This window comes from Lonchura striata, chromosome Z (genome assembly GCF_050655825.1).
Source record: "Lonchura striata isolate lonStrDom1 chromosome Z, ASM5065582v1, whole genome shotgun sequence".
Taxonomy (NCBI): domain Eukaryota; kingdom Metazoa; phylum Chordata; class Aves; order Passeriformes; family Estrildidae; genus Lonchura; species Lonchura striata.
Genome location: NC_140740.1, coordinates 73,378,971 through 73,398,278, shown reverse-complemented (window position 1 = coordinate 73,398,278; position 19,308 = coordinate 73,378,971). Strand labels below are relative to the sequence as shown.

Genomic DNA, 19,308 nt, shown 5'->3' with positions numbered 1-19,308 from the left:
GACAATATGGAATAGGTAAAAGTGCTTTTATGTCAGAGACAAAATGGAAAAGGCTAAGATAGGCAGAGGAGTTACATACAAAAAAGAAGTGAGTGGCCTCTCCGTAGAGTCTTGAGACATTTTTTTCTCCATACTACTAATCTTTGTAAATGTATATTGCTGGAAGTATGGATTCTGGACTAGATGCGATACTCAGGCTTTACAAGGGTTTCTCCTAAGAATCAAGAAATTTTATTAGGAAAGCTTTCTCACTCTAGACATTATTCATATTTATTATGTTGTTTATACCCAAATTGGTCCTTCTGAAAATGTTTTGTAGAAAACACATTCATGGAATGGAAACCAAAACCTGACTTTTCCTGTCTCTTTCTGATAATATGATGGCATAACTCACTGACTTCAAATGGGCTAGTGTTCGTATACTTTAAAAGTTACAAAAGACTCACATCTCATAACAATTTATCTCACTGATACTTTGGAGAGAAGCAGTTATGCGTCACATACAACAGTATTTGCCCCATCATGGTGCTGGTTTAAATAGCAGCAGGTATTTTCTCTTCTTTTTGGTCTGAGCTGTCATGACATGAAGGAATGACATCTAAGGGCCAGCCTGACTGAATGTAATCCTTTTAAAAATGAACGCACACACAGATGAGAAAGGCAGAACTGGACAAAAAGGGATTTCTCACCCCTGGAACTGGTGGACAAACTGGTGTAATTGCTGTTAAGAAATACTGAATGTTGACCTCCCCAAACACTTTTAGTATGTCTCTAGGACTAAATAAGCACTATAATGCATTGTGCTGTATCCACACAAATCTCTGTTTGCAGGCCAGCCAGGAGAAGCACATCAAAGGCAAATGATAAGAAAAGCAGGTGTGGGTCACTGAGGGGTGTTCCAGGCTCCATCCCCCTGGGACAGCTCTGGCACTGGTACTGCTATTGTACATTGTTAATTAAATCATTCTAATTAATTCATTCAAAGTGTAAATTAGGAAGGAAAGAAGATAAATTACACTAATACATTTAACCCCATGCTGTTTATTTAGCAGTTGAACAAAATAATGTGGTTAAAAAGAATCTAACAAGGCAAAAGCCCAAGACACAGCTGTTTAATAGCATTAAAAATGAGATCTCAGACTGTGCTGCAGGCACATACTGCCTGCTTGCATTTAAAAGGCTTACCAAGATAGCTGTACTGGCAAACCCTGCTAGTTTAGATGCATCTGATACTAACTAAATAAAACAAAATACATATTTCCATCTCCTAAGTGAAATAATCTGCTCTGATAAATGGATTACCAGTACAGCTCTGCTTGTGTTAGAACTCTTGCTGGTGCTACTAGGGTAATCTGCAAGATCTTTTAGCTACATAGTTAGGCCTGCAAAACATTTAAGTGTCAATAAAGCCATATGATAAAGTTTGCTATAGTACAAGGTTCCAAGTACTTGTCTCAACACAGAAGCCAAACCAACTTAAATAAAGAGCAAGGTGAAATAATTTAGTTAAAACTGTAGTGGTCTTTGCATAGCAAGCAAGCTGGATTTATGAAGATTTTCCTGTCCCAGTGTTTTCAGAGTCAAATGTGGCACTTAATTCTAGAGATTAAAATAAAAATATTTAGGGGTTTATATTGACATACTCATTCTTTCAGACTTCTTATTAAAAACAAACAAACAAACAAACAGCAAAACCTAAGAGATTATAAATTTCACATGACTCTAGAAGCTGAGGCTTTGAGAAAAGGGCCAATTATCTTTTGATTTGTGATAAAATCATGATATTTAGCAACACTGCAAAGATCCTATCCATCCTGGCATACTACTACTAGGAGAAACATGTTTCAGCTAGTTCAGCGGGCATGTTAAACTATGTCCTGGAATAGGCTAGGCCAGCTTTGTTTTCAGCAATGTCAAAATAAAGATTGGCCCATCTACAAAACTGGCTGAACCAGAATACTGCTTGACTGTGATCTGACTTAGTTCTCAGACCAACATAAACCAGGCCAAAGATTTGCTTGGACCAAGTTAATTTCTTTAGTGTTTTTTCCATGCTAGCAAAACAAGCATTCTTGTTCTAAATACGCTGTAAGCTGTATTCAGACAAACCTGTCTATTTCTAACTCATGTGCAGAGAGTAGAAGAAACACTTCGGGTGTTATGTCACTTAAGCATAAATAAGAGCTCATTTGAGTACATCTAAAAGAACAGCTCCTGTGGTTTGTAAGCATAGACTGTGGAGTTCCTTTTTCTCGTCATTCTCTCCCTGCTCTCACCACTACCACTGCTTTATACACACAGAAGGATCTGTCTGGCTGTGTACTTGTTTCCCCAACAGATGACTTAAAGCTTCATCCAATCATTCTGCCCTGATAAACTTCAAGAGGTTCCTCATTTCGTGAAGAAAAAGGAAGATCAGTACTTCATCTGGTCATTTGTTTACAGGATTATTGCCCTATTTTTTTCATGGAGGGTACTGCCCAAACCTGCATGCTGTGGCCATCCACATAAATCCCATATGTTGTCCCCTGATGTGGATCTCGTTTTTTGCTGACCATTGCTTACAGCTGTTGTTCAGATGTTGCTAAGCAATAGATAGTTAACATTATTCTATCATTTTAGTTTATCATCCATAGTGATAACTATGCCTGTTCAAAGTTTGTCCTAACACTGTATGAAGTAATGTGTTCCTGTGTTTTTAGTTGCATAGAATGAGTGTCCTGGTTTAGGGCAAATTTTGGAGGAAACCTCTGAATTGGGGTCCCTCTAGAAAGCAAAAAGGAGCCCCTCCTCCAACTGGTTTGGGGAAAGATTTCCTTGTTGAAAAGTGGAAAAAACGTGTTTATTTCACAGGCAAAGCAGCACAGAAGGTGAACAATATTAGTCAATAAAACCTCTGGCCAACCTGAAGAGATGACAAACTCAGAAAGTCCCCTTGGTGGGCTGCAGCTCAGCTCACTCAGTCTCTCACCAGTCCCTCTGGCACTGGAAATGCCACGACCCAGACCCTGCCTGGTGGGCTACAGGTGTGAGCTGCTGCTGCGCTTCTGGGAGTTCAGCCCACATCAGTTTTAAACAGTTCCAAGAGAAAGAGAAACCACAGTCTAGAGAACTTCTCTGTCTCAGCTAGCTAAAAACTAACTAAAAAGCATAGATGAGAGCTCTTTCCCACTGTCTGTTTGTCTGCAGACAACACAGTCCAGGAAAGGATGTGGGGCAGCAAGTGCAGATTCTGATAACAAACTCCATGCTTCTTCTCTCCCCCTTCAATCTTGAACCTGTCTTAAAGGTGCAAAACTTATTTCTGGGCTAAAGAAAATAATGGTGATATGAGCATCATAAAGTCACCCCAGGACATTGAGATAATCTTTCTGACACCAGATTGTGGACAATTCACCATAATGGACAGGATTTGGGAGGAATCTTTTCACGTTTACTTGGGGGGAAATGTGGGAAGATAGGATCAAGGCATTTTATGGTTCTATTGTGATAAAAGGAAAAACCTGGACTCATAAAATGGACAAAGGTGCAACAAAGATTGAACATTCACAGTCTAATCCAAAATCCTCAACAGGTACATGACTCAAGTGAACACTGGTGTCTGTGAATACTCCTTGTGCAAGACTGTTACAATTTACAACAGCTTCTCACACCTAAGCAACTCTGAAACATTCTTTGTTACATACAGGTGCAACATTTTCAGACCATGCAACCTGCAGCCTTCATATTATAATAAAACAATATTGTAAAAAGAAATAATCTATGAAACAAATTACTCTTTAATCTGCTCCCGGTTCAGCTATGCTCTCCAGGCTTGCATATGCCCACAGGATGCCTAGAATTACAGATGTGTCCTGCTGTACATTAAGTGTGTGCTAATCTGCAGACTCCGGAGTCCAGCAACACAAATATAAATAACGCTCTGCATGTTAGCAAATTGCTTGCAGGGCATTCTTTTTTTCAACAGGAGGAGTTTGGGTGACATTTCATTATGAAGTATAAGTGAATTCTCCAAACTATTATAGTCAAAAAAAGAAGCCTCCTGCTGGTGCAATTGTTCTTATCTTCCTTAAAGCCTCTTTAGACTTATACAATTGTGATACTAATAAGTGATATTAGCAAATAGTAAACTAGCAATATGTGCAATGTTTAGCAGGTACCTTATGTTTTTCCTGTACAGAGCCACACAATACCCTTCTGTAAACATTGCTGACATGTCTAGAAAATGTTTATTGTTGAAATTGGCCTTTTGCACAAAATGCGTTTTTCACATACTTTGTTAATTGGGAAATAATTGAAGCCAGGCTCCCTTTGTGCTGCGGGAGCACTCCACTGGGCAGCTCTGAAACGCCAGCTCCGCGAAGGCGGCCGAGGGCGCCGTGGCCGCCCCGCCGCGGCAGGAGCAGCGCCCGGCGGCGGGCTCAGAGCCGGCGATGCCCGGGCTCCTCCGCGCCCTCCCAGCCGGTCCCAGGGCGCCGAGGAGAAGTTCCCCACCGCCTGCCTTGCCCGGTCTTCGCCGGGAGCGGCACCCGTCCCGTCCGCGCAGCTATCGCGGTGTCTGCGCGGCGGGGCGCACCTTTTGCTCACTCGGAGCTCGTACAGCGAGCGGCTGCTCCGCCTGGCCCCGCGGGACCCCCGCGCCGTCCCGGTCGGGCGCGGGGCAGGATAGGCAACGCAGGAAGCAGAGGCCATCCTGAAACCCCCGTCCAGGGCGATACGAGAAGCCCACTACACCTTCCCTGCCGTCCGCCGGGACAGCAACTGCAAGCGCGCTGCCCTCGTCCTGCCGTCCCTCCCCTGCCTGTCATTCATAGGCTTCGCATAAAGCCTCCCCCCGCCTCCCCCAGCCCATATACCCCTTCTCCGCTCCGCCGCCGGGGCAGAGTTTGTGGTCGGCGTGCCAGCAGTAAGCAGCTGCCGCTCTTTCCCTTTCTCCCGTCCCTCTTCCCTACCTCCCGCCCTCCTCCCGCGACCCGCCTCCCCCAGCGGCCCCAGCTCCGCCCGGCGCTGCTGCTCGCCCGGCGCTGCTGCTCGCCCGCCGCGTCTCCCGGCCCCGCCGGACCGGCACAGCCCAGCCCAGCTCCATGCGCGGCGCTGCGCCCGGGGACCTCCGCGCTGCTGCTGTAAGTCGGTGCCGCCGGCCCGGTGCCGTGCCCGGCACGGAGGGGAGGCGGGAGGGCAGCGGCGGGGCAGAGCTGGCGGCGGTGCTTCTCCGGCTGGAGCCCGGCTGCCTTGCTGGTCCCCGGCACAGGCGGAGGCCGGCCTTCCTCCGCCCTGTCGGGAACGCCGGGTACCAGCGGGGCACGGCGGGGTAGGCATTCGCGGTAGTTCGCTATCTCCTGTACTCGGCTGCCCTTGGAAAGCGTGGACTCTTGCTAGGGAGGCTGCTAGCCTCCCCGTTGGGCTTCAGCTTGCTGCTTGGAGCCTCGGGCGGTCCGGAGCATCCCTCAGCGGGCGTGAGGCAGGGCAGAGAATGAGTGAGCGCCTCGCTGCTCCCCGAGCTGGCCGCGGCGCTGCTCTCCCTGCGCCGGTACAGAAACTTTTGCACGTGGTTATTGTTTTATAAAGCAAACTAAATGCATTTTAGCTTCTCGCACTGGTTTTTGTATCAGTCTGGGAAGAAGCTCTAATTTTCTTCTCAGAAACGGAGTTATTTAGGCGTTTTGATGGGGCGAATTGAGGGGGATTTAGAGTTGCGTTTCTTTGTTTGCATGTGGTGAGCTGTAGCGCATTCCTAGCAGCGTGTTCTGCTTTCTGTCTCGCTGCAGGTCCTAGGCAGCCACAGAGTTTGAAGACTTTAGGCAGCGTCACGGTTTGCCTCTGCCACATTGAGGCACACAGTGCCTCACACATCGGTACAGGTTTAGCAATTGAAAGCAATGGGATGATTAGCAGATTTCTTCTTTTTCAGCTGTTTGACTGATTCTAAAGAAAAACACAACCACTATTGTCGTATTAATATGAGCGTGCATCAGTAATTTGAAAATACTTATTTTTTCATCTGATTTAGGCTGAGACCTGCATGCTATAGAACTGTTAACTAGGACAAGGAGCCTGTTGTTTAGTCTTAAAGTAGTGTTTACTACTGGGCTGCTGTGACAAGTAGCCTGTTGAAGTGTAATTATAAATCAAAGTCTTGGTTCAACCTCTGTTCCTAGATAAAATCTATATCTGTAATTTACTGACCACTTCTTGTCTTTTACATACAAATACTATTTCTAAGGAAATAAATGCCTAAAGGGAATTGACTAATATTATTCAAGATGAACACTTGATCACTGACAGTAAATTACCTCTGCTGATGTGTTTGGAGCTTGCATAATTTCCAACACCAAACGGAGAAATTAGAGATGTCATTTTTGCATTTTAGTATTCTTCCAAGATTCTGGATTGACCTAATTTACAGAGACTCAGGCAATTTACAGAAACACTGCCTGATAGTGAGTAATGATGCTTGCTTCTAAGGGTGTTTAGCTAGTCCACGTGCAAACTCATCTCAGCACCACACTGGAGGAAAAAGATGTGTATACATATGTATCTTTGTTCTGTTTGGGGAAATGTGTTAGCTTATCTTAAATGTGAATTGGCATATTTTGAATTCCTCTCAATAGATGACATTGTGATGATAAAGGCAATTTACAGGCACAGTTCAAGACCAGCATATGTGAAATCTACTTCTCACCAAGACATTAAGTCTTCTGTTTTAGTAGGGTGAAATGCTGAGTGCCTTATTCAGTAACTGTTTGGGAGGGGTTTTTCTACACATTTTTTACTTTTTTCTTTTACAGTGGTATTTGTTACCCTGGCTGTGGGTGGGCTTTGGGTAACAGACAGGATCTGTTCCTCCCCTCTGCATGTGGTCTGTAGTTCACTAGCCTCCACTGTATGCATGACTGCAGGGTGGTTTTTTATGTTTGCCTCTATTTTGTTGTGGTTATGGGCTCATTCTGAATGGTGCTGAACAAGCGTTCATGGGAGTACGGAGCCTGGTGAAAGATCTAAGTCCCTGTATCTGCAGCCTCTGATGTGAACTTTACTTGCCCTATACCTGAACCCTGTGTGCATGATGAAATAAAGTTTTCAGTAAACTCTGAATTCCTGCAGTATGTGGGGGCTAAGAAGAGAACGTGTGTTTTCATAGAGATCCTGACATGCCTAGACTGTGATGTCTACACTCACATTCAGTTGACTGGAATGGAGTGTGAGGGGCAGTGAGCATATTCAGATACTGGTTATTCTGTTGTCCCTGATGGGTTTTCAGCTCCCATCCTGCTCCCTGGTGAGGAACCTTGAAAGAGTAAGTCCTCAGTGTGAGGAAAACATGACTGTAGAGATACAATGGCTGCTGCGCCTTACATCATAACAGCATTTAAGACAGTGAAGTGCCTGGAAAAGTTTGAAAAATTTGACAGTAACGTGTTCAGCTTCTTGTTTGTGTCACCAGACTGCTTGTATGCTAGTATTTCAGTCCATGACCTTTCTGTAATCCTTCAGTTCCAGGGGATTTCAACCTGTAAATGGTCAGTGTCTTATTTTTGGCTATAGGTTAAGTGAGTTATTTTATCCTAAGATTAGTGCTCAAGATCCTCAAATGCCATCTGGGCATTTTTTTGCCAGACAAAACAACTTCAGTAAAGGTATTTAATTTTTCTTGTAAGAGTTTGTATTTTGAAGACATACCAGCTGCCTTAAGTTGTTCTGTGCTTAGTGCATTGGTCTAGGGAGCACTGGTATGATCCCTTTCTAAGCTTTTGCTTAGAAAATGGTAAGGTGAGACAGATACTCTGCCTGTAGCTCTGATGTGTGGGACTCCTCTCTGTTTTGCAGGACTTTGGATTGTGCACCATGGATTGGGCAGTGTTGCTTGCTATTTTCAATCCCAGTTAAATTTCATAGGGCAAATTGTGTTTCATATTAAAGGAAGTGGGCTATGGTAGTTTTACAGTAAGGTGTCTCTCTATTCTTTAAGTAGGGTTTAAGGGCTTTTTTTGCTGTAACTGAAGGGACAGGTGTAACACAGACTTGCTGTTGTTCAATATGGTTAATCAATTACATTAGCACAGATAGTGAGGAGCATGGTACTGGCTGTGCTGCAGTTAGACTGCAGGTGTTGCATGTTCCATATACACAGATTGCTTGTTCTGAAATGGAGTCTGCTGTCAAAATTAAATGTGTGGTTTTGATTTTCTCAATGTTTCTAGTCATATGAATAGAGAAAAATACATCTATTAAAAATGCTGGTTTTGAAGTTGTAAAGCTCTTGTATTATCTTGAAGCATGAAATGTGGAAATGAAATTCTACAATTCAGTACTGCTTAAAGATGCTCAAATATACAGAAATGTTTGTGTGAGAGCAAAGTATATCCACATTAAAAACCTTCACAAGTGGCCCCAGGTGCTCTGGCTTAGGACACTGCATGCTTTCCAGGTAGACCTTTTAGCCAGTTCTTTATTGGAAAGTGCAGTAAAAGGTACACTGGATATGAAAATAGCATAGTAATTAGTCAAGTTTGGTTCTTGACTTTCGCTGAGTGTTCTCTGCAGTTTGAAGAGAGAGAAGTGAGATTATCACAGTACCAGTCACAGCCACAGCTTGCACTGAGGTCTTTGTTTCATCTGCTACTATTTGCACTGTGGCTTTTTGGCCATTAGCTTTGTATCACTGGCAATATACCTCCCTTACCCTATACTTCATACTATTCTGACTTGACTCTTAGGTAAATCTGGAAACTTGCTGTAATTATACATAGACCTGCATGTCATGGCAGGTAACAGTAACATTCACCTCTAAATAGAATCTGAGTAGGGTTTTGTTTATTAGGAATAGGGCAGGATAGGATTGGATAGTTTTATGCCTCCTCAGAAGTTCAGAATGAACAATGGCTTAAGCTCTGAGGACCCGACTCTCCAGATGCCTTCAGAGGCAGTGTCTTGGTCACTTCAGGTGGTGGTCAAAACATGTGCTTCTGCTGACCCTGCCTATGTATATGCTGTGTCACTATAACAAGCAGACACCGAATTCTGTGGAATAAGGATGGCATCTGTAGAATTTACTAATCATGGCTTTTTTACAGTTACACAAGTCTAAATGTATAATACCTGAGTTTTATTTTAAAGTTAGGTTGTTGGTTTTTTTTTTAATTTTGTGTTGTTGCATATGGAATCACTATACCAAAGGGAAGCTTCCTAGTTGGATTAGTAGGTTTTTGTTCTCTGTGCAGCTTTTGACATTCCTTAGGTATTCTGTCTAGTAGCTCTTCCTGCTATGATTCAGTAAAGGAGAATGTTTCAAGCATGTGCATGTGTATGTATGTAATGAATCAGCTGGTCTAGGTTGGGGAAGGGTGAGAAAATTGGTCCTGGTTCATTTTCTTTCTCCAATTTACTTGCTTGCTGTATTGCTATGAAAGTTGGAGATCAGGTTTCCCAAGATAAACCTGCTCTTGGGCAACAAATTTAGACTATGTCATTTATGAATCTCAGCTTACAAAAAAATAAATGCATACCAAAGGGAGATGTAATTCTCTGTCCACTCAGCTGTAAATTAAGGCTTTTTCTCTCCCATCCTATAGTGAATAATAGACACACTTCTTGATATGTAAAACTAATAATGATTTTGACTTTTATTTATTTTAAATTTTTTCTTTGCTTATAGGTTTGAAAGAAAATGTCGGTCAGCATGCATGAAAATCGCAAGTCTAGGGCCAGTACTGGCTCCATAAATATATACTTGTTCCACAAGTCATCCTATGCTGATAGTGTCCTTACTCACCTAAACCTCCTGCGTCAGCAGCGTCTCTTTACAGATGTACTTCTCCACGCTGGAAACAGGTCGTTCCCCTGCCACAGAGCAGTTCTAGCTGCTTGTAGCCGCTATTTTGAAGCAATGTTCAGTGGAGGACTGAAAGAGAGCCAGGACAGTGAAGTCAACTTTCACAATTCTATTCACCCAGAAGTTCTGGAGCTTCTTCTGGACTATGCATATTCCTCCAGAGTTATCATCAATGAGGAAAATGCAGAGTCACTGCTGGAGGCTGGTGACATGCTGGAGTTTCAGGACATTAGGGATGCTTGTGCAGAGTTTCTAGAGAAAAACCTTCATCCCACCAACTGTCTTGGTATGCTGCTGCTGTCAGATGCTCATCAGTGTACCAAGCTGTATGAGCTCTCTTGGAGGATGTGCCTTAGCAACTTCCAGAGTATCAGTAAAAGCGAAGACTTCCTCCAGCTGCCAAAAGACATGGTAGTGCAACTCCTTTCCAGTGAAGAATTAGAAACGGAAGATGAGAGGCTGGTATATGAATCGGCTATCAACTGGGTCAACTATGACCTGAGTAAGCGTCACTGTTACCTGCCAGAGCTACTGCAGACAGTGAGACTGGCCCTCCTGCCAGCCATATACCTTATGGAGAATGTGGCCATGGAAGAACTTATCACCAAGCAGAGGAAAAGCAAGGAGATTGTAGAAGAATCAATAAGATGCAAGTTGAAGATCTTACAGAATGATGGAGTGGTCACCAGTTTGTGTGCTAGACCCCGAAAAACTGGCCATTCACTTTTTCTTTTGGGTGGCCAAACCTTTATGTGTGACAAGCTGTATTTGGTAGACCAAAAGGCAAAGGAGATCATTCCAAAAGCTGACATTCCAAGCCCACGGAAAGAATTCAGTGCTTGTGCCATAGGCTGCAAAGTGTATATCACTGGGGGGCGAGGATCAGAAAATGGGGTGTCCAAAGATGTTTGGGTGTATGACACCCTTCATGAGGAGTGGTCAAAGGCTGCTCCCATGCTGGTAGCTAGGTTTGGCCATGGCTCTGCTGAACTTAAGCACTGTTTGTATGTAGTAGGAGGGCACACTGCAGCAACTGGTTGCCTTCCAGCTTCCCCTTCAGTATCCCTAAAGCAGGTAGAACAGTATGACCCCGTGACCAACAAATGGACCATGGTTGCCCCACTGAGGGAGGGAGTAAGCAATGCAGCTGTAGTCAGTGCGAAGCTGAAGCTGTTTGCTTTCGGTGGTACCAGCGTTAGCCATGACAAGCTGCCCAAAGTCCAGTGCTATGATCAGTGTGAAAACAGATGGACTGTACCAGCCACCTGCCCCCAGCCCTGGCGCTACACGGCTGCAGCTGTTCTGGGGAACCAGATTTTTATTATGGGTGGAGATACTGAATTCTCTGCATGCTCTGCTTATAAATTCAACAGTGAGGCATACCAGTGGACTAAGGTGGGAGATGTGACAGCAAAGCGAATGAGCTGCCATGCAGTGGCATCTGGAAACAAATTGTATGTGGTTGGAGGCTACTTTGGCATTCAGAGGTGCAAAACATTGGACTGCTACGATCCCACGTTAGATGTATGGAACAGCATAACAACTGTGCCCTATTCATTAATTCCCACGGCATTTGTCAGCACATGGAAGCACCTCCCTTCCTAATTGTGTATATGTTGGCAATTACAAGTTATCAGGTAAGAAATAACACCTTTGAATTTCAGTGTAATAATGCTTTTCAAAAAACTTTTCAGCAGCAGCTCTGTGGAGGGGTTAGTATATTTGATGCAATTTTACATCTGGATCACCTGAGACACATACTTTCAGGGGCTGTTGTAAGCCAGGCACTACGTCTGTGACAGCACCAGATCCTGCAAGTAGTCTACCACATATCGTGCACCTGCCTTTACAAGGCTTTTTCCTATATGATTTAGATGTAAAGGATTGAGCAAAAATAACATTTTCAACTTGTGTGGAAATGCAGGTAATCTTTTGAAAATTTACTCTGGCTCTTAAGTATCAAATGCTTGCTAAACAAAGGTTCCACTGCCATTTGTCTGATGATGGAGACTAGGTCACTCTGCATCCTGTAGCACTACCTGAAAAAGATACAGTTCATTCTGATCTGAAGCCTGATAGTGAATTCACTTGAGTTTTCATGCAGACAGTCTTTAGAGAAGGCTGCTATCTTATGGTAGATGCTTTACAAGGAGTTCAGGCCTAATTTTCAATCTCAGATAGACAGCATGTTTGCATCTTCATGGACTAATGTTACATTTTCTCCATTGTAACTTTTCAAATTACTTATGCTTATATATGAAGAACTAGGTATAGTGTCAGGAAGATAAGCAATTAATATTGCAGCCTGAAATAATTACTAGTCTATAGCACACACTGTTCCAAAACTATTTAATTATACATAATGGGCCAGGTTCTTACCAGATGCAACTTCAGCATTGTATCTTCTCACAGGCAAGTCTGAATTTGGTCTTGCTTGATGGGTTGTTGTGCATTTCTTACTTTTGGGAGTAGGGGAGAAGATTTTTGCTCTTAATCTAGGTATTTTGCAACAAACCTGGCAGACCTCTATTTGTGTTGTGTTGCTTTTATTCACCATTTCCTCCTTGTGGCTTTAATACAAAATCAGTTACTGCCAGCCAAATAAATATAGTGATGTCCTTGATCCTAAGTAGTCAATGCCCTGTGAATGGTGGCTTCTTTTTGGATTTGAGCAGTGTATATTGTACGCATGAATACAGGCCGCTTATAAGATAAAGGCAAGTAAATAGAGTTGCAATAATTAAACAAGCTATACATGTGTCTCTGGGTAATGTGAAAGTTCAGACTGTCTCCAACATATAGGAAGAAGAACTTGTGTGTAAAGACTTCTCTAGGTTCTTCTGTTTGGGACAGATCATTGGGGAGGTTTTTGGTGTTTTTTTCAGCAGTAGACATTTATCTGACTCTTGCAGTAAATGCAACCCCAAAAGTCTTTGAAGCAGTGTGGATAGGGCAGACAGTTACTCCTGTAGTTGTCTTTCAGTTGACTGAGAGTTTTGATTGAGTAAAGAATACAAGGTTGGGCCCATCTGAAGCAGGAGCTCAGCTTTGAAATCTACTGTGAAATTGGGCAGTGTTGTGCCATGATGCTCTGCTCTCAGGTGGTTGTTTGCCTTGAAAACACTCTTCCCTCTGTCCATTTTATTGTTCCAGACTTTTCTGTGGAAAGCAGAGCAAATCCCAGAGACTTACCACGTCCTGGTTACTGGCAGTAATTGCTCCCCAACAGCAAATGGAAGCCCTCATTTCTGTGTGTCAGCTTCCTCCCTGGCTGGGAACTATATCTCAGTATCTTCAGTTAATTTGTGTTATTACTGACTTTGTGCATTTCTCAGTGTTATCAGAACAGCAGTATTGAATGCCTGGACTCAGGTCTGTGCCAAGAAAAATATTGACTTACTCTTCTGAGTCTCACTTAATTGTTCTGGAGTTTACAGTGCATGAGGGAGTGTTTTATTTTGAAAAAGACTTCTCCGAATATAACGGTGCAAAAAGCTTTCCTTTACTCTGCAGTATCTTGTTAAAAGCCATTATTTTATCTTCACTAACACACCAGATATATGGCTTAACTAGTACACAGGGTAACTGAATGTAGCTGTAGTCTGAAATCGCTCTGGTGCTGTGTGCTCATCCAGCAAGTAGGTTGTTTTTTTTCCTACTGACTCCTGCTGCTTTGTCAGTGGGTGGGAGGGCCAAAAAGGAAATTACTTGTGATTACTCTGCTTTCATGGTGCTGTGTGGCCCCAATCTGACAACTTTTAGGAAGATTTCAGTCTGCTTTGTCTTATTTCTTGAACTCGGGAGTTTTGGGTTGGGTTTTTTCCCCTCTGTTTTGAATTTATTTATAGCTTTTTTTTTTTTTTTTTAAGTTCATCCCATGACAAGAAACACTGTTTCAACTTGAGTGTTGATAGTCTATTTTGATGGGAATAATGTCATGCTATACTGAAGAATGCCTAGAAAAGACTAATCAACACTGAGTGGACCCTTTTTTAGACATAAAAAAAATAGCCCACACTTTCAAAAACACTATGGACTGTTATGTAGGCTGAGTTGTTTCCTGTGAGTGTTCTCTGTTGTTCTTAGACATCACAGCCTGAGAGAGATGTGGTATGTTCAAAGGATCTATCAGTGCACTAGAGCTCATTTGCATTGTAATGAAGTAGTATTTGCCTTCTAAAATTCCTCTAGCAGTGCTGTCAGAAATTATTGTGTTGAACTGATCATGGTTTGGAAGCTGGAATTTTTATACAGCTCCACAGTGAAAAAACAAGCACAATCTCAGCATCCAGAGGCTGAGTTTCTCATTGAATAATTGATTTTATAAAGGACTCTAGGATGGATTTATTGATGGATGGTATACTGCTGTTTAAAAACAAGTTAAGCAGAATTCTGCTTAAATGAAGAGTAGATGTATTTTAAGTAAGGGAATTCTATGGCTCTCTCTGTTAGTAAATTCAGTTCAGAATTTCTTAAGGTGAACAGAGGTATTGGGGCAAGACACCTTCAGCTTCCCTTCTGCTTTGCTCCAACCAGGTTTGTTTTGGTTTAGGTATAGAAAAAACTCTGCACTGAGTGTTCATGTGGATTTTTGTGAAAGAGAAGTTATAAAAGGTTGTATGCTTAAAACAAGTCCACAAACTTTTAAGACTTTTGGGGAACATAAAAATGTGGAAGTATGCAGGATACATAGTCTATCACTTTGAAGTGTATCAGGCCACTTTGATTTAGGTTTCAAGTGACTGAATTTACAACCAAAACATTAGTCAGTCTTTTTGCAGTCAATAGGATGGTTTGCAGAGTAATGTTACTAGAATAATAAAGTCAGAATCTGACCCTAAATAATTATGTTCTTGACTTGTTTATGTATTAATAGTTGGGTATTGCACAACAACCTTGAGGTTCAGGGTGGGCAGGGAAGCCCATCAGCTGAGTTATCCTAAGCCTAGCTTTTAGATTGACATCTAACAAAAACCTTATGGTATATTGTTGCAGCAAAACCTTTTAAGTAATTTCTCTCTCCTTTCCTTCCACCTCTTCCCATGCTTTTAGCTTACTCCTTTATTTGGAGAAGAGAATCGGAACCTCAGATCTGGAGAAGTTTTTATGAAGAAAAGTCATCCAGCGTTTCTTGGGTTTGAAGAAAAACATCTGCACCTTGTAAATTATCCAACCTAGACATGAAGGAATGGGAGAAGAAACCCCTGTCTTCAATGCTTCAACACGTGGTTTAAATATGAATGGACAAACCTCTGATCTGGTCCTTGTGCTAGTAATTGTGGATTAATGCCCATGTTAATCAGTCCTTCAAACATGAAAAAAACAGGCAGAACTTCTCTTAACTGTGCACCACACATCACTTGATTTCCACGGACCCCACTGTTTTTATGTGAAATTCGAAATGGTTGTCACCTCTCTTTGTGGTGGTTTGAAGTGTCAGTGCCAGCTGCAGAGGCAGAATGCCAGGTCTGAAACAGCAAGATGCTGCTGTGAATGAAGATGCAGCAGCATTGCTGCTGAACTCTGCTGACTGGAGTGTGCTTGCCTGTGGGCAGTGCCTACAGCATCTGTTACACCCTGTGTTGCATTGTCCTGTTTGCAGTAAGTGACCTTCTGCTTTATAAGGACCAGTCCAGTGGTGAAATGTTTTTGCAACAGTGGGGAACAAACACAACATCCCCAAAATGCTCATTGTTCCTGTTCTTCCCTGTATTTATAATTCAGTCTGTCCTTTTCCTATTATGTTACTTGTTGTAGATATAGTTATTTATTGTTCAGTGGTTGCATGCTGAAACAATGCCTGCAATTGTCTTCATGTTGCAAGGGCTTGTGTGAATTGTATGTTTTGCACATATTGTGATTGCTGACTTGCTCTGCTGCACAAAGAAAGAAAACTATTTGGTAACAGTTGGAGGTGGGAGGGAGCAGTGGCTTCCCAGTTGGAAATTGAAGGATTATAAAACAGGATTTTAAATTACACATGTACTAATGGAAGAAGCCATGGAGGTCACTTTCTTAGGCCACCAGCTCCTCAGGTTGCATGTGGTGTGTCTTGTAGATGGTGTCCTTGCAACATTTCATTTGTTGGTCATGCCTTTCAATTTCTAGCCTGGAAACAGCCAAAGTCTCTTGCAACACTCGCTTTGTGCAGCTTCCTGATTGCAACGCAAATACTGTGGAAGAGCTTCTGGATACCAAGCCCAGATGAAGTCATTGTACAAAATTATTTATTTATTTATTGGGTCGGAGGAGGGTTATCTACAATATAGCCACATTGTCCTGAAGGAGTGGAGAATGGTGATTCAAGAATAAAAACAGAAACAAAAAACCTCAACATAGGTTAATGATGAAGTCTTAAAAAAAGAAAAAAAGAAGAAAGAGCAGCAATTTTGCACTGACTGGATTTCAGATCATCTGGGTGGCTGGATGTCAAAGACCCAAGTGCTCTAGAAAAATTCTTATGGGGATAGAAAAGGAATTTCAAACCTCTTATCTTAAAAATAAAAAAAAGCCCTCAAACTCTGCTGCTTTTTATTTTTGTTATGCAGGTGTGTCTTTAATCACTTGGTTGCTCAGAAGCCTCAGAGAGTCCTGAGAAACCAAACTTTGATTTTTAAATAAAATTGTTTCTTATTATTCTGCTCTTTGGACAGAGATGAAGCTACTCTTTCTTAGGAATTTCAGAAGCTTGTGTTTCACAGGTACTTTCTTTGCCAGATCCTGTAAATGAAGCTTGTATTGTATTGTGTTTTTTCTTAAATGTTTCTGGAGCCCACTTAAACTGGCATATTCATGGTGTAACATGGTTGGTGTGTGCTGTGGTATAAGTAAACAGCTGCATGTGTGCATGCAAAACAAAAATAGTCACGTTTGTGATGCTTGCCTTTCATGGTGTGAAAGTGATGTAGCTGTATTTGTGAAAGTTTTGTCATCTGAAAGTGTTTACATTGGTCACTGGAAGTTTCTCTTGCGCTGCCTTACATTTGATTTGCTGTTTGGAGTAGACTCTTTACATTTCAGAAATAAAGTATTTGGAGTTCTGTGAATACTGAGAGAACATTCATTCAATAAGCAGTCATTTGCAGTTTTTAAAAGGGTGAGTTCCGGCTAGATGTGATAAAATTATAGTTCCAATGATTAAACTGATTCCTTGAAGTGGTAGATTAAAGTATTTAAACCCACAGCCTCTCTACCCTTGCCCCCCCCTTAGATGACGTTTAGCAATAGGAAAACAGATTAGAATAGGATCCTTTCTATATCCCTGTACCTGTGCAGGTTGCCCTGCTGAAGCAAACAGCCTTGAATTTTTGTTGCGTTTTCATCTTGTGGATCACTCTCAGGAGTGAAGGGAACCATAAAATCAGACTTCCTGTGTTTTGCATGTCCTCTACCCAGGCACTAGCATTTACATAAGATACCAGCAAGTAAAGAACTGGGTCTCCAGGGGCCCCTGTGTTTGAATAAGGACATGTAGTTTTGAGATGTGTGTTCTCTGTCAAGCTGATCAGAGTCCAGAGGTGAAGCTGCCTTGCATCTGACTATTTAGCTTATGAAATCTGTTTTGTAGCACAGCTACAAAAAGTGGGATGTTCAGCTTCCAAAAGTGGGATGGATTTTTTGCAGCTGTTTCCAAACTTGTGGTCTGCTTTGAAGTCCTCAATTAATTCCTGTGTGTAGGCCAAAGGAAACTGAAGTCAGGGTGGGCCTCTGGCTCTGCAGGGACTACATGAGGCTCTTTTTCTATGAATTGTTGTGGGAATCCTGGCTGACTACTTGACCATTTTAGCCCTGCAAAACACCCTAGACTTAGAAGCAGTTCACAGCAGAGTGCACACAAAAACCCTGGCGTAAGATGGGAAGGTTCCTCTTATTTTGCAGGCTGGTTACTGTAGAAACATGTAACAAAGGACAGCCTTCCTCTTCTGGTGTAATTGTGCAGCCCCTTTTCTGTATGTCTGACACCTGTCTGAAAAAGAGTGATTAGAACAGAATAATGTTCCCATTCCTGGCCATTGAAGATGTAGTTCATGTGCTAAAAGAAAACCGCAAGTGAAGAAGTAAAATTATCTGTGTTGTTTGCTACTATGTCTTAAGATTTTGTAAAACTCACTTTTTTTTACAATGTGAAACGGAAGGTCAATAAATTATCAGTTATTTCCTCCCCATGGAATGTTTATTTGAAGTGTTTTCCTCTCCTCTTTCCTTACCACTAAATGCTTTGAATCCTTTATAATGCCCTTTTTTATGTCCTCTTAAAAGAAGCACATCAGCAACATGCAATTAAATGCTTTGGTTTAAGCCTCTGCTTCAACTGCACTTTCCTTCCCTTTGTTCTCTTTTGCTTCTCTTACTATGATCTCTATCTCAAAGTTCAGCAGTTAAAACTTGGAGAGCCTCAAAACATTTAAGAACAGGAAATGCAAGTTTGTTAGTGCTTGTAGTACAGTTTAGTTAGTGCCTGATACCACCTGGAAGTGGAATTAGGCATTTTGAATCCTTTCTAATTATTCTCAAGTCAGAAAATCCTGGCTGCACGTAAAACATTCAAATTGTTCTGTATACATGTATAGTCAAACTCTTTGAACTTTTCATCTTACTTATATTTTTGTATGTACATGGTGGTCATAATTTTCTAAGTTTTGGTTTGGTTTTTTTTTGTTTGTTTGTTTAAATACCGTTTTAATACTGTTGATTTTCTACATTGGCTTAGCACCTGTTTGTCCTGAAAATGTTGCTGTACACTGTCCAGATATAAAATAGCAAGTTTTCTGACATCTTCTAAATTACCTCTATTAAAACTCCTGCAGCTCCCCTGTGAAAAGCCACAGGTTTCTTTGTGGTCTTTACTCCAAAGAGTTGGGGCCATAGTATTAAGTGACTCTCTGGCCTTGGCATGTCTTGGTTAAACTGTGTTTGAGATCTTTGCCATCAGTTTGGCTGGGGGAGTGGGACACTTAGAGAATCCTTAAATATGAAGAATACCAGAAGAAGTCAGCCTTTCCACAGAACAAGGTAATGTTAAATTAGTTTCCATGCTTATTGCAAGCTCTTTGCTGGACAGTAACCTGGGTTGGTTTCCTTTATTTGGATTTCATCAGGGCATGGGATGCTTACAGCAGTACTGGGCATGAACAAACTGCTGTAGAATGATTCAGCTGATGTCATTTTAGGCACTGAGTTATTTATCTGGTCATGGATTCAAACTCCTTTGCTTGGAAGTTTCCTCATACTGGAGGTTCTGATATTTATGATGAGAGTGTAAAAAAATAATTCCATTTAGGTTCTAAACAGCTGATAATCTGTATAAGACATCTGCAAGGCATTTGCTTTATTCATGGTAAGTATGGAAACTAAATGCCTTGAATGATTAGAAAAAAATCAGCTCATTAGCATTGACTAAGGCTTCATCAAGTATCCTGGGGTGATCAGCCCTGACCTGTGAAAGTCTCAAGGGCCCTGTTTATGCTATTAAATTG

At 42.0% G+C, this 19,308-nt stretch overlaps 1 protein-coding gene across 2 annotated transcripts; it reads left to right on the top strand.

Moving 5' to 3' along the window:
• Positions 1-4,878: 4,878 nt before the first annotated feature.
• On the top strand, positions 4,879-17,997 carry ENC1 (ectodermal-neural cortex 1). Of its 2 annotated transcripts, none has more exons than XM_021531797.4 (3): positions 4,879-5,123; positions 9,656-11,469; positions 14,885-17,997. In XM_021531797.4, the coding sequence occupies exon 2, from the start codon at positions 9,668-9,670 to the stop codon at positions 11,435-11,437; it is 1,770 nt and encodes a 589-aa protein (XP_021387472.1). In that variant the 5' UTR covers positions 4,879-5,123; positions 9,656-9,667; the 3' UTR covers positions 11,438-11,469; positions 14,885-17,997. The 2 variants fall into 2 exon arrangements, with proteins under 2 accessions (XP_021387472.1, XP_077646406.1); XM_077790280.2 differs by lacking the exon at positions 4,879-5,123 and adding an exon at positions 5,223-5,311.
• The last annotated feature ends 1,311 nt before the right edge of the window (positions 17,998-19,308 follow it).